Source organism: Corvus hawaiiensis, chromosome 15 (assembly GCF_020740725.1).
Source record: "Corvus hawaiiensis isolate bCorHaw1 chromosome 15, bCorHaw1.pri.cur, whole genome shotgun sequence".
NCBI lineage: Eukaryota > Metazoa > Chordata > Aves > Passeriformes > Corvidae > Corvus > Corvus hawaiiensis.
Genome location: NC_063227.1, coordinates 9,151,130 through 9,165,284, shown reverse-complemented (window position 1 = coordinate 9,165,284; position 14,155 = coordinate 9,151,130). Strand labels below are relative to the sequence as shown.

The 14,155-nt window shown below is 44.0% G+C and overlaps 1 protein-coding gene across 2 annotated transcripts; it reads right to left on the bottom strand.

The window, feature by feature from the left end:
• Positions 1–1,329: 1,329 nt before the first annotated feature.
• On the bottom strand, positions 1,330–5,500 carry SMIM32 (small integral membrane protein 32). 2 transcript variants are annotated; one of them, XM_048320247.1, is made up of 3 exons: positions 5,203–5,500; positions 3,805–4,085; positions 1,330–3,719 (listed from the first exon to the last, which is right to left on the bottom strand). In XM_048320247.1, the coding sequence occupies exon 3, from the start codon at positions 3,342–3,344 to the stop codon at positions 3,024–3,026; it is 321 nt and encodes a 106-aa protein (XP_048176204.1). In that variant the 5' UTR covers positions 3,345–3,719; positions 3,805–4,085; positions 5,203–5,500; the 3' UTR covers positions 1,330–3,023. The 2 variants fall into 2 exon arrangements, with proteins under 2 accessions (XP_048176204.1, XP_048176203.1); XM_048320246.1 differs by having other exon boundaries at positions 1,330–4,085; positions 5,187–5,500.
• Between the last annotated feature and the right edge of the window lie 8,655 nt (positions 5,501–14,155).

Genomic DNA, 14,155 nt, shown 5'->3' with positions numbered 1-14,155 from the left:
CAGAGGAGCACGGAGCTGGTGGTTTCTCCTTGGTTACTCAGTACAGTGCTGTGGCAAACTCCCCGTGGGCACTACCTGTGCCAACAGCTTGGGCAGCTGGATTCAAAACCATCCATGGACTAAGTGGTTGAAGCCAACAGAATGAAATATCACAATAATAATAATATTTATAATAATAATCTATTGAAAGGATGGCATCAGCTTCAAAGCATCTCACTGCTTCCAGGTGGAAGTGATGAGTTGTTTCCCTGGCCCAGAGGGAGAGTTAGAAGCTTGTTTAACACACAGCTCCTGATTGAGTGGAGCACTTAGCCACGGATGTGAAGCGTATGGCTGCTCCTCAGAGTGTTACGGGAGCTGCTCATCTTTTGAAAGCAAAGCCTATAATTAAGAATTCCTCTGAATGGGGACCAGTCTGCTTCTCACAGCCTCGTGCCCCAGATTCCTGGTGTTTCGCTCATCCTTCGTGTAGCAGTGTATTGACCTCCAGTCTGCCTTGAGGAAAAGCCGTCAGGAGGGGGGAGGCTGCTGCAGGGCTGTGTTCAGAGACTCTTTCAAAAGACACATTGAGAAAGTGGGATTTGGTAAAAGACACAGGGAATGGTGTGTTTGTGTCAGAGGCAGGACTGTGACTGGCAGAAGGTGATGGGAAGGAATGGAGAATCCATGTGGGACCCCACAGGTGTTGTACATCTAATAGAGCAGTTCCAGCAAGGGAAGCAATGCCTATCAGTCCCTCCCTTGTGCTTGTGATTGGAAAGTGGATTTTTTGGTCAGCTTGAATTCTGAGCCTGGTGAAACAGAATGTTTTCTTACATGCACTTTTCACACATTGGCTAAAATTGTGGTGGTGCCCCATCCCTGGAAGTGCTCAAAGCCAGATCGGAAGGGGCTTGGAGCAACCTGGCATTGAAAGAAGACCCTGCCCATGGCAGGGGGGGTGGTACTGGATGATCTTTAAGGTCCCTTCCAGCCCATATTGTTCTGGGATTTTGTGATTCTGAATATCATTAATACAACTTTCTTCTGCAATAGAAATGATGCTGAATATTGATGAGAGCAACACAGGGCATGCATAAAAGCTTTCCCAGAAAATCAGTTAACACCCTCAGCATGACAGGTTCTTCTGTAGTATTGCTCCAACCAGGCTGCAGAGAAAAATAGGATTATTCCAGAGTTATTCTTGAATGTTTAAATAGAGAGTGCAACACAACATGTGCTCTGTCAGGTTCTGAGGCTTTTGCCAGCAGAAATTCTTAGACCCAACTCATTATGGCTGGTAGCTGAAAACAAGCTGTCATTACTTAAAAATAAATAAGAAATGCCTGATTTGATAAAACTTGATTTATTCAAAAAGGGCTGAGAGAAACACACTTGCATTTATTGTTGCTTTCTACATTAGAGTAACTACTTGGAATTACACCAGTTAAATTTGGTTCAGAGGAAATATTGGCCACATATCAAGGAATAAAATATTGAGATCTGTTAAGTAGTCGTTTAGCTTATTTGAGCAAAATAAAACATGGTAACAAAGACAACGACATGGAAGTGTTATCAACTGCACAATTTTTGGGTTAAAAAAGAAAATGCTTGCAAACAGACTTCCATATATACACATTTTGTCTGTGTGCTCAAGTGCAAGCCTGTATGTGTGTGTAATTGCATTGTAAAAGCTCCTCATTTGGATGAAAGAAGTTATGTACACATATATACACACAGTTCCTCTGTTGTACTCTGCTGGTCAAGAACGGGGTTAGGAGTACAGCGTCTGACTCCACTTTGAACCCCATTTCAGATGATCCAATACCCAAAACTGCAGCTAAAATACGATATGGGATGGGACTGGGTGTTTCTGGATAGCTGCAATTCTCCTGTACGTTGAGCCATTGGGTTTAAAAAAAAAAAAAAGCCCTTTGCCCACTGTATGTGGGAATTATGGACACTCTTCCCGGGTTCATGCAGCTTGATCTGGAATTGTGCTGTAATTGCAAGTTTACAAAAAATCAGCACCACAAAATAGCTTGTCAGCTACCAGTGTTGAGCAGAAGCTTTTAGAACAAAATCAGATAGTTAATAATTTAAAATGGTGGGGGGTACCAGTGACCAGTGTTGAATCAAGCTGTTGCCATATTGATAATTCATGCTTCTAATTGGGCTAGATTTAGATGAAGAGCAAGGAGTGGGGATACTGTGCAGTAAAGCAACTATTCCTATAAAGCTGTGTTTTATGGCTTTCAGAACTTATCTACTTTGTGTACTAAACTTGGAACACTCTGCTCACCCCTTTCATTAGTTTACATAATATTAAATATATTCATTTCCTTTCCCCCCTTCTCCCCATCCTGATTATTTTGGTTTCATGCTGTGGCAAATAATTTCCTTTGTAGCTTATGAAAGCTGAAAACAAATTCCTTGTGTAATAAGTGTTTCACATAAGTAGTAACTTAAAACTTGATCGATGACACATTCAAACATCAAAAACACCCTTAACAGAATGACAATCTAAAGCCTAAATAAACATTTGTCATTTTCTCCTCCTGCCTGGTAGGCCTCCCAAGGCATCACCATGCAGTTCCAGCAGCAGTTGGGAGAAATGGGTCTGGAAAGTAAACTCATCTCAGTGTGGAGCTGTTAGGTAAATACACAGGGTTTTTACATTTGATGCTTGGTTTCATAAACACGAGGGAACAAGCTCCACCAGATGCCCAAATCAGAGATTGTTGTTAATACAATTATCCTTATATGGACACTGAATGGGTGGATGATGACATTTGCATACACACAGAGCTTAATCTGGAATCACGGGGCAATTTTTTGCAAAAACTGTATGAATTTGCTAAACCATTCTCTTCAGTTCATAACAGCTTTTTATTTACAGCTACTCAGATTGGCATACAGCATAATTTTCAGCAATCTCCTGCTGCCCATTACTCTAAACGGGGTCAAATCCATGCACTGGCACATGGCATTAACTCCTTATTGCACAGGGTTTCTGGTGCCTGCTCCTGCCGGAATGAGAAGTGTCAGACAGCTTGTGTCCTCCACGGGTTCCTCGCTTCCCTGAGCGATCTGTCGTAAGGAAGAGTAGCAAAAAAAGAATTTTTCAGCTGGCAGTTTATGAAGAACACAATGAATGTCACAGTCAAGAACAGAAAGAAAAACAGAATGATGTAAGTCACCAGGTCTGGCTTATTTATTTCCCCTTCTTTTAACACCCTGGCTGTCGACGTGTAAAGAGCGGAGGAGCTCACGGGTCTCGGAGTGCTGCTCAGGTAGGGCGTGTTGGTCTGAATGATTAGGTGAGCTTCAGTGGCACTGGTTGAATTGAGCAATTCACTATACATGTTCTTGCTTAAATTTCCTCCACAGTAGAAGTAAAGCAGGAGGGCAAATGCAGTCAGTCTTTGGCATAGGAAAGAAAAAATGTTCCTGCTTGTAAAAGGCTGCAAACCAGCCTCATGTTGTCTAAAACAAATTAATTCACTTGCATGGCTCAGTGACTTTCTTTTAAATCTTCTTGGTTCATATTAACAGCATTTATCCACAAATATTAATCAAAAATGATACGGGTACCTCGTGTCCTGGCCCTTGTTCCCCCAGCACGCCTCGTTTGGGGAAATGCGCTGGTTCATCTGCTGGTCAGCCGGGACATGCTGGGAGCTCTGGGAATGTGCTGGGAGCTCTGGGGATGCGCTGGGAGCCCCGTGCCACCGCTCCACCTGCATGGGGTTGGAAAGAGCCACTTCCAGCCCCGGTGCTGGCACCAGGCACAGAGCAGCCACGGCTTGGGCTGGCAGCACTCACTGTCCGTGACGGGGAGGCACGATGGATTTCCAGCCGATTTTCAGAAGTGGGATGCACATAAATCCGGAGTTAAACGGCATCTGCATGGAGAGGCAGCTGCTGCCTTGAGATTCTGCTGGATTTGCCGTCGCGGTTCTCTGCCTCGGGAGTCTCCGTGCTGCTGAAATCCTGGTGCTGGGAAGCATTAGTGGACTTTCTTAATCCCAGTTAACGGCGCTCTGTGGAGCCAGTGTTAAGAGGCTGAGCTTTCTTCTTGAGCTTTCCAGGCACTCCTTTCATAGCTTTGAGAAAAATAAATTGAAAAAAGAAATTAAAAAAAAAGAGCAATGTCCCTTTGTTCAAGAAAGAAACACCAAAAAAGCCTCCCTGGGAATGGGAGAGGGTCAGTTCTTTGGAAACCTCCTCCCTGCGCTGGGCTCAGGCGAGCTGCGAGCTGGGACTGTGCAGGGTCTGTCAGACCTGACTTTCCCCTCGACAGCCGCTCCACTTGCTCCGTGGGAAGGGCAGAGCTGCGTGGTGGTGCCGACCAGCTCCGCAGCCCGTGGTGCAGCTGGCAGTGACACGATGCTAAAGAGGAAGAGATCTTCGGATAAATTCCCGTGAGTGCCTGAGGCTCTGGCTGGAGGTTTTGAGCTGGGGGAGGGTAGCAGAAAATGGGACAAAAAAGAAGAAAATTGCCTCAAAACCTTTCTTTCTTCCTCAGTCCTTTATTGTTTAAATCTAGAGTAATCAATGTCTTCTCTTCTCTTTTTTTTTTTTTTTTTTTTTTTTTTTTTTTACTTCTCTGTGATCCCCAGCACCCTCTCCAGCCTGACAATTAGCATGTTAATTCTTTTTTTTCAGCAAATTGCTTTATGCTGCTATTAGCTCCTGGCTGCTTGCCAGCTTGCTCTCACAATCTCCCATGCATCAGATAAGCACTGTTAATACTTTTATTTTAACGCATTGCAACTTGAAAAAGGGACAGGGGACAGAGCTGGAGGCGAGAGAAGTGGGGAAGAGAGGAGTAACTGGGCAGAGGAAAACACCATCTCCGGCCCCAGGGTGCTGATCCCAGCAAATGCTAAAGCTGCTTATGATGAGCTGTTGCAGCCAACAGTGCCAGTGGTTAAACATTTCACTTAGCATAATAAGTGTTTCTGCTGAGAGAGGGTGAATGAAGAGAAGAGAAATCTTCTGGTCAGTCAGATTTTAATAAACTCAAATCGCTGCAACACCCTCTGAGGCCCTGGTCAGTGTGTTCTCACCTCCTGCCAAGCTCCAGGTGCTCCAGTTAAACCCCTTGGTCCTCCAGCAGCTCTGCTGGGGTGGTAGAAAGCTGACACATCTCTGTCACATCCCTGTTCAAATCCTCCTGCAGCCATCCTCAGAAAAGCCATTACCTATGTATTTACTTACAAGTCCTGGGGATCCTTTCATTCACAAGGAGATCTTCCTCTATGGAAGGTTTTCTTGATTTTTGTTCCTCTCTCTCTCTCTCTTTCCCCCCTTTTTCAGCCCGAGTGTTCTGACTGCCACATGCTGCTCTCCAGGATGGCAGCGGGGGCTTTTCCTGCCTGCCCCCAGTGCTCCTTCTGGGAACACATCTCCTGCCCACAGAGCCACAGGAGTGACACCTGTTTACTCTGTGTGGGTTCAAAGAACAGGACGCCGAGGCAGGCAGCCGTGGGGGTTGGAAAAATCAACAGAGCCACAGAGTTTGCAACTGTCATGTTGCAATGTCTCCTTTCATGTCTCCTTCAAAGCAGGGAGTCTGTGAGCAGCAGCACAGCAAGGCTGAACGTCTTCCCAGCACCATCCCATCCTCAGCTCTCTCCTCTCTGATCTGTTTTTGAGTTTAAACAAGCTTTACATCCTTTTTTATTTATTTCCTTTATTAATATGTAGGAAAAACAAGAAGGCATCTGGGGCTGAATCCTACAAATAGTGTGCACAGTCGTAATGTGTAACATACAGGTTCTCTGCAAATAAACTCTGTAATAGGGGGAAAATACTACAAAAGTTGCATAGGGATGTCATGGTCATTGTGTGTTTTCTCCCTGCACAGAAGTGTGGTGCAGAAGAAAGGGCTCTGCCAGGGGCTCCTTGGCATCTTTCACCTCCCTCCCTCCCTTGAGCCTGTGGGGAGCATTCCCCCACACCAACTGATGTGTCCCTGGAGGTGGATGGGACAGTCCCATGGGTGGGATGGTTCCCTCACTGCTGGGACAGGGCAGAGGGGCTCTTTACTCTGCCAGGTCAGTGCCTCCAAACGGCCTCGTGGGGCTGTGTCCCTTCCCTGCAAACACGGGGTGCCCCTCTGAGCATCCTCTTTCCACCCCTCTTCACATGCAGGTTGCATGTAGACACAGAACCAGAATCTTTATTTTTCCCTTTTGCTCCTACAAAATGTTCTCTCTCATTCTCGGAAGATGCAGTAGTTCAGCTCCAGTGCCAGCACTGTGGGTTGAGGATTGATTCCAGTGGTCACAGTCCAGCTGCCCAGCATGGGGATAAATCCTCGGGGTGTTTTACAGCCACTTTGTGTGCATGCAGGGAGTTCAGAACTTCTGCTTTTTGGCTGGCTGGTGCTTATATAGAAACTGATGAGAAGCCTTGGGAGTAAATCAGATGTATTTTCTGTGGCACTGTATCCAGGCTTAATCTTAAAACAGCTAAATTGCCATAAATAGCACCTTAATTGCAAAAATAAGAGGTGATCCTTTCCCTTTGTTCTCTTTAATTTGGAAGAGCATTTAAAGTCTTCAGTTCCTTGTAATTTTTCCTCATTAACTTATTCCTTATTTAGGAGTTTCAATAGGTTTGTTTCTTGGTTTTTGGGATTTTTTTAATTCTTTCCCAAGGCTGTCAGCATTTTGTGGCTTATTTTGTTAGTTTTTATGTGCACTGGCAGTAGCACTGCAAGGACAAACACAGAGCCTCTGACACTGGCTGGAGTTTAATGATAATAAACCTTAGAGTGTTGCAACTTCCTGTCCTGCTTAGAAACTGGGTCAGCATCACTGGCTCCGGTGGCATCATGGGGACAAGCATGGAGCTGGAAAGGCTTCTGCCTCCTCCTGTGTCACCCCCATCTCTAGGTTTGTCTGCCCTCAGCTACATTAAAGAGCAAGAAATGTGCTTCAGATGTGTTGGAGCTGGAGCCCCAGCAGACCTTAAGGAATTTGCTGATGGTTGTGGTGACTCGGTGACAGTTCTGGTCCAGTCTTGCCAAGGTGTGAAATAAATAATGACATAAACTGTCCAGAGATGGAAGGTGGGAGAACAGAGCCTGTGACACTCAGCCCCATCCACTGCCACTCTCCAGGCTGGCAGGATGATCCTATTTGCTTTAACAATCCTTCAGCCAAGCTCCCACCAAACACAGCACAAATCTTAGCAGGTGGGAATTGCTGGGCGTTCATCCACACTGTGAAGGCTGGAGCCTTTCCCCTGTTTCAGCCTGGTAAATAATGCATGATCTCTCTCTCATATGCTTACGCAACCCCTACCACGATAAATACCAACCCAGGGAAATGAAAGTGGAAAGAAACATTATCTTTCTCCGTAATGCAACCATTTACAATCTGCGTTACGATCCTTCTGCTCTGCAGAGTGAGCAGCAGTCAGGGGGATGTTTCTATTACCAGACCAGAATGCAACAAATCACGGGCTGTAACTTTCCAGTGCCGCATAAAAGCAGCTTAAAACCATATAAAGGAAAGAAAATAAAAATAATATACAGGGATTATTTCCTTTTTTGTTCAATCCCAAGGCAAATACTTATTTTCAGGTGCCTGAGATTCATATATTTAGGAACATATTTTCAAGTTCAGGGCCATAAAACTTAGCACTAGACATCTAATGTGGGGATCTTGCCCTTGGTTCTTAAATATGGGGCAGGATGCCTGAAGAAATTGGCTCAAGTGCAGAGAAGTCTTGAAAATGTTTTGCTTCAGAAGAGCCTGTGTGTATTATTTAAAACTCACTTCTACCATTAGGTTTCTGAGGACATGTTTGCACCAGCTAAAGGAGGAGTATTTAGGAAGTTTCCAGAGAAGTCTGAGGCAATGGGGCTGGAACTGGATGATCTTAAGGTCCCTTCCAACCCAAACCATCCTATGATTCTATAAAGGGGAGCTTGTGTGCATTTGGTCAGTGCTGCATCCAGATCCTTTTTTCTTCTCTAGGTTGGGAGGAGCAATGTGACTCATCAAGGCATTGGGTGGGCAATAAGCACCACACACCTCCTGCAAGCCCAGTAAGCTTTGCCACTGCTCCAGTGGATGTAGGGAAAAGACTCTGGCTGTTACCTGAATGGGGGGAGCATCCCAGCCTCCCTGCCCTGCCTTCACTGGTCCAGCATAGCAGGCAGCTCCACACGGCTTACGGGGGGTTTCGCAGGGCAAAGAGCTTCACCCATAGTGAACGGTTGGGTGTGGTCATGCATGGATTCCCCGTGTCCTGACAAAAATTGCCATTGTGCAGTAGCTTTTTTGGTGCATTCAGAAGGCAAAGCACAGCTTCATAGAGCTTCATACAGCCAGGAGCATGTGGGTGGGCATCCAATGGCGCTCCTGGGGATGCAGCTTCTGTACATCCACACGTGTAGAACACGAGCAGGAAGGGGTTCTGGAAGTAAAAGCAAAAGGTTTAATTGTAGAGAAAGGTTGTCTTTGGTACCTCCTTTACACTTGAACTGATCTCTAGTCAAACAGCACTGGTTTGTCAGCTGAGCTGGGAACAAAAGGGGCCGTGGATGCTGCTCTGGGCTCTGCAGCAGCCCAGCTCTGGGCAGGAGAAAAGCTTCACCCAGGTCAGGGGTGTCAGCTCAGTCCTTGGCTGGACACAGGGGTGCTGCTCTCAGGGCTGCCTGCCTGCACATGTTGGCTCAGGACCACGTTAGTCCTGTCCCTGCAGCACAAGGACTCTCCCTGGGGCTGTTTCTGGCCCAGCCTGTTGCTCTCTCAGACAGGGAGACATGTCCAAGAACAGGCATGTGCAGTAACAAGGCTGTGTGCTGTTCACAGGGGCTGTGTTCCCAGTGTTTAACCCCAATTATTGGGGGTTGAAGTTTAGTTAAGAAAAGATGAAGGGTTACAACTCACTACAAGGTTTCAGTTTTGAATATTATTTGCTTCTGGTGTTAGCAGTCCCTTACCAGCTTGCAACATGAATAAAAGGCAGTATCAGTCCCATCCTGAATAGATCCTCTGGGGATCAGAAGTGGATTTGGGGAGGCTGTGGAAAATTGTGCTTTTCATCTCTCTCCTATTCATGCCTCTTCTCAAAAGGATTAAAAGGAGTCTTTCTCCAGGCTGCCGCACAAAAACATCCCACCTGCGTGTATAACCCTCCTCCTGCCTGTTCCACTGGTATGCTGCAAAACTTCCTATTTAACTGTAATGTTAACTTCGTTGTAGGGAACTCAGATCAGGAGTGGTTGGGAGTCCCCATCATCTTTTGAAAAAGTGTTGAACTCTCGGGTAGAAATCAGGTAGAAATTGCCCTCCTTCTTCCTACATTAATTTTGCCAGCATCAGGTATTTGGGATGAGCCAAGGATTGTTCATGAAGCTATAGATCATCACAGGGTTCTTTTATTACCAGAATTTGTCTTTATTTATAGCTTCTTGCTGGTACAACTCACCTGTCTGGTGTCAGAAATTTTTCCTCCTCTCTTTCTGACCCCTGGGCAGGGTCTGTCAGTGGTGGGCAGCTGTGGCTGTGTCTGTCAGGCAGCAGGTGACAGGCTGGGGAGATGAGGTTCCTCTTTCTTCTCTGGTTATTGATTTTTGCTCTGTTTTTCTTAAGGTTGGTATTAATTATAAATTCCAAGAGGAGTCAACACCAAGTAATAAGGGGAGTTATTAAACCTGGGTGATGCCCTAGACATACAGATGGAAGGTTTTTTTACAGACTGGGGGTGTTCCTGCCTCCCTGCATGCATGCTAAGCCTGGATATCTCTGGTCATGTTCTGTGCAACAAGATGCCTATTTTGCAATATCTTTGTTTTCAAACTCCTCCTTAGTTTGAAAAACAGACTTGGTAATACTTCCTTGCCCTGCAGGGATCCAGAGGATTAATCAGTAAAGGTGGCAAGGTGCTCTGGTGTGGTTAAAAAATTAAAAAAAAAAGACTAAAGAACCATCTAAAACAGGGTGGAAGATGGAGCTGAACCCTGGGGGTGATGAAGCTGAAATATTAATAAGGTATTGACACTCTGGAAAGTTAAACCATCATCCCACTGAAATACCAATCCCTCAGTGTGGCTGGTTGCTGCTTTAAGACATATTTTCATTTATGATTGTGAAAAAATTAAAGGAAAATTGAACACAGTGTTCTCCAGCAGACCAGGGGATTGGAGAATTTAATTGCTTGTGTGCTGCTCAATAAAGAAAAACAGTTTTGTGATTCCTAATTTGTCATTCAGAACAGTCTGAGTGAAGAAATCACATTGCTTGTTTTTAACTCCAGGGTCTTTTTGGTGTTATGATAGAAACCACCTCTAAATCACACAGAGCACCTCTGAAAACAGGGCCTGCCCATAGCAGGGGATGTTCTGTCCTCAGTAGACACAAGGTTTCCATCAGTTGAAATCTTGTTTGCGTCCCAAACCGACGTAAATTATCTGTAGGATGGCAGAACAAAAACTTTGTTTCGATTTCTTTGTATGAAATCCTTAATTGAGAAAAGCAACCTCTTCCCTATTTTTATGCTCTCTAAAAACACCTGCCGATGTACAAGGAAAGGGTAAATTTGTCATTTCCATTCCTACAGAAGAGCTGATCTGAAAGATTTGTACTGTTCACTGAAGATATTCACCCAAAAAGGGAGACAAAAGGCTCTTAGACCTCTACATCAGGTTTCTGTGTCTGTTTATTCCTTGTTCTGTGGAGTCTGAATCCCAGAGAAGGATTTGCATATTGTCAGCACTTTATATTTCAGATATATTTTATTGTAGAGATGACAATGCATTGTCCCTGCCTGAGCAGACCCAGCCTTGAATCAGACGAATTTTTTCTGGTGATCAAGATTTCTCAGTCTCTCTGCAAACCTTGGAGCACCCTCTCCTCGTTTCTGTGGGCAGTTACTGGTCAGAGCTTTGGGGAGAGCCAGAAGAAAAGAAAGCCCAGGTGCCAGGGAGGGATGGAAAATGAGATCTGTGAGTGGGAAGCCCACCTGTCAATGTCTGCAGGAGGGGAATCCACCCTTACTCATCCCTGTGGCTGGCACAGCTTCTCCTTGTGAGTCCTCTGCGTCCTCTGCGTCCCCTTCCTGGCTCTGACAGCTCCGTGCCTTTGGCTCTCATTGCCTGAGCCTGTAATTAGCAGTGATCAAGGCAAGGTGCCTGCCCACGGCTGTCAGAGGGGATGGGAGTGCAGCGTGCTGGAGCAGCCTGTGCTTTGGGAAGCCTTGGAGAAGGGCTTCATGGCAGGGCCATGTCTCAGCCACGAGCGTGTGGTGTCCTGGTGCTCGCTGGCCACCCCCAGGAAAGCTGGAAGATGCCCTCAGCAAAAATGGTCTGGAACTTGTGCTTATTGAATGTACCCTGAAATAAAATCTATCAGGGTGTGACAAGGGTTATTTTAATAATCTAAAATCTTATTGCTTCTGGAAGATCTGCTTTTTCACAGAGCAAGCAAATTGGTTTTAATTTCATTGCCGTAATTTCATGGAAATAAGTTTGAAAAACTCAAACCCCACTATCAGTTAGAAAAACAATATTATCTTTTTCACACCTCTAACAGTGCTCATAAAACTGCATGAAATAGAAAGCAAATAAAAATATTTGCAACTAATTTCCCCCCTTAGTAAAGTAAAAACTTCACCTGATTTTTAACTTTGCAGAGAAAAGCAGTGTTATCAAGAGATGGTTCTTTTGAGGTGATGGAAGAAGATGTTACTCAGTCATGTTCCTTGCCTACATAGAGGCAGATACGTTCCTGTTGTATTTTAATTAGTTCTAAACCTATGCAGGTGAGAAGTACAGTACAGCATTATTATTAAAATTCATGCTTTATAATCAGAACAGTTAATACAGTCTCTGAGAACAGCAAACTAAAGAGCTTTTAGCTTTGGTTAATAGTGGAATTATCTAACTCCTGCTATCATTTAACCCATTGCAAAGTTTTTAAGTAGAGAGAAAGGTTGTGATCATAAAGTTAAATTGTTGCATTAAGATCATCAAGAGAAAATCTGTGATCGTTCTCAAAGGCTACATCAGGCCAGCCATTAATTATGAATGCTCATTAATTATAATGGATTTTCTGCCACAAAATCTCTTTAACTGATCTCTTGAACAGAACTTCAGTAGGGCAGCTGTGACAGATGTAGGAGGATTGCCCCTTTTAAAAGGCTGGGAGTTTCTCTCTTGTGGCATCCATACTGAAACAGAAGCAAAACGACTAATGAAGTTAAGGACCTCATTTTTTAGAAGATCAAAGTCATAAAATTCTGTTAATTCCCTTTGAGATGAAACTATCAATTATAGCAAAGAGATTGTTCCCTGTAACTTTTTATTGCATTTTAAAACTCCCTAATTGTTCCCCAAGACCATCTTCTTTTCTATTTTGCTATAATCTAATTTGCCGAAGTGTCAGGAATCTAAAAAAAGTATCTCTAGGACAAAACATCACGTATTCTTCTTAACATATATTCTTCTTAAGAACAGAAGTAACACCCTATTCCTCTTCAGCAGAACCCAGCACAGGCTGTTTGGTTATCAGAGAGCTCTGCTGGCGCTCAGCTACACAAGGTCCACGTTCCTAGGAAAGGGGGAGTAAATTTGGTATTTTGTTTAGTGTTTATAGTTCTCATCTTCTCCTCTCTGAGCTGCTTCCATCTTCTCTTTTTGGGGTTAAGGACTCCTTGCTGAATTTTTGTAGGGTAAATGTCAGCTGAACTTCTTCAAATCACCCCTCCCAAGTGTATTTTTGTGTCCCCATTCAGTTTTAATGAACCCTGGAAGGTAAGGAGGGACAGAGATGTTTAACTACATGGTGGCAACACAACTAAATTTGGCTGTAGTTTTACCTCTCTTTAACTGCAGTTTTTAACTCCTCCAGTGCCAGGTTGTTCCTAGAGCTGCTGCCATGGCTTTCCGCTGTCTAGTGCTGCATTTGGCAGAAATACCCCAGATCTGTGTGGACCCTGCTCTGCAGCCTGCAGGTGCTCATCTCTTCAGTTACTGACAAATTTCTACAGAAGTGTTTTTCTCCTTTGATATTTTAGAAAAAAATCACAGGATAAAAATGTAGCATCAATATTTTTAATGGTTATTTAGAGAATGAGGTGTTGGACATGCTTGAGAATACTGCTGGGCATCTATTTGCATGTGTAGGTGCCTAAATATCTGAGAAAAACAACCATCTGGTGTCTCTGGGCTTGGATCCTCAGGAAACATGTAGGCTACTCAAACAAAGAGAATTTAGGCACATACATTTCTTTTGATGATTTGCTCAACTCTTAATGTTTCCTTCTCTAATGTGCAGAGGAAGAATACACAAAAGGCTTTGAAAAGCTCTGATGCCTTTGTACTGTCTGTATGTACAGACAACATTATGGAAAACTAGCAGGAAAAAACATATATTTTATAGAAGTATTCTGCCCTCCAATTTCAACATCCCTTAGAACTCTTACTTTATAAAATAAATAATTGCCTACCCGGTGCCTAGATAGCATTGCCAATTACTTCAAAGTCAATTAATTTCTGAAATAATTTTGAGCTACTTCAAATTGCTTCTCCTCCTTAAAGACTCATTTTCTTCCATCCTGTTCAAGCAGAATTTCAGATTTCATATTTTAATTTCTGTAGAACTCCTGGGTTGTCTATAAGAGAGGATTTGGCCTCAGCATGCCAGAACACAAAGAATACAAACCATTCTGCTGCCAGAAATCAGCCCTGTTTTGTGCACACCTTAACCTGGTACAGAAGACAGAAGCATTAACACCTGAATGCAGAATATTTTCTGATTTGTGCATGGTGTCACTGCTGCAAAGCAATACAAAATCCTGTAATTCAGAGCAGAAGACCATATTTTGCCAGATTTGGGTGGAAGTTCTTGCTGACATCAAGGTAACTCCCAGTGGGTGACTGCCCACGGAGTTTTGGGGGGTTTTATGTTTGGTCACTAGATTAAATGGACACTGAGAAACATCGGTTAAAAACCCCCACTCCTAAACATAGGAATTGCTCCAGCTTCCACAGGGCAAATCCTGGGACAGGGAATTAGTAAAATTATATTAATTTCAATGCTGATTCTTCAGATACAGGGCAACGTCTTGATTCTGAACCTGTTACATGACTTTCTTCCCTCAGTGTTGACAGTATTTAATGACAAAATTAATGAGATACTCATTGATGCTGGGC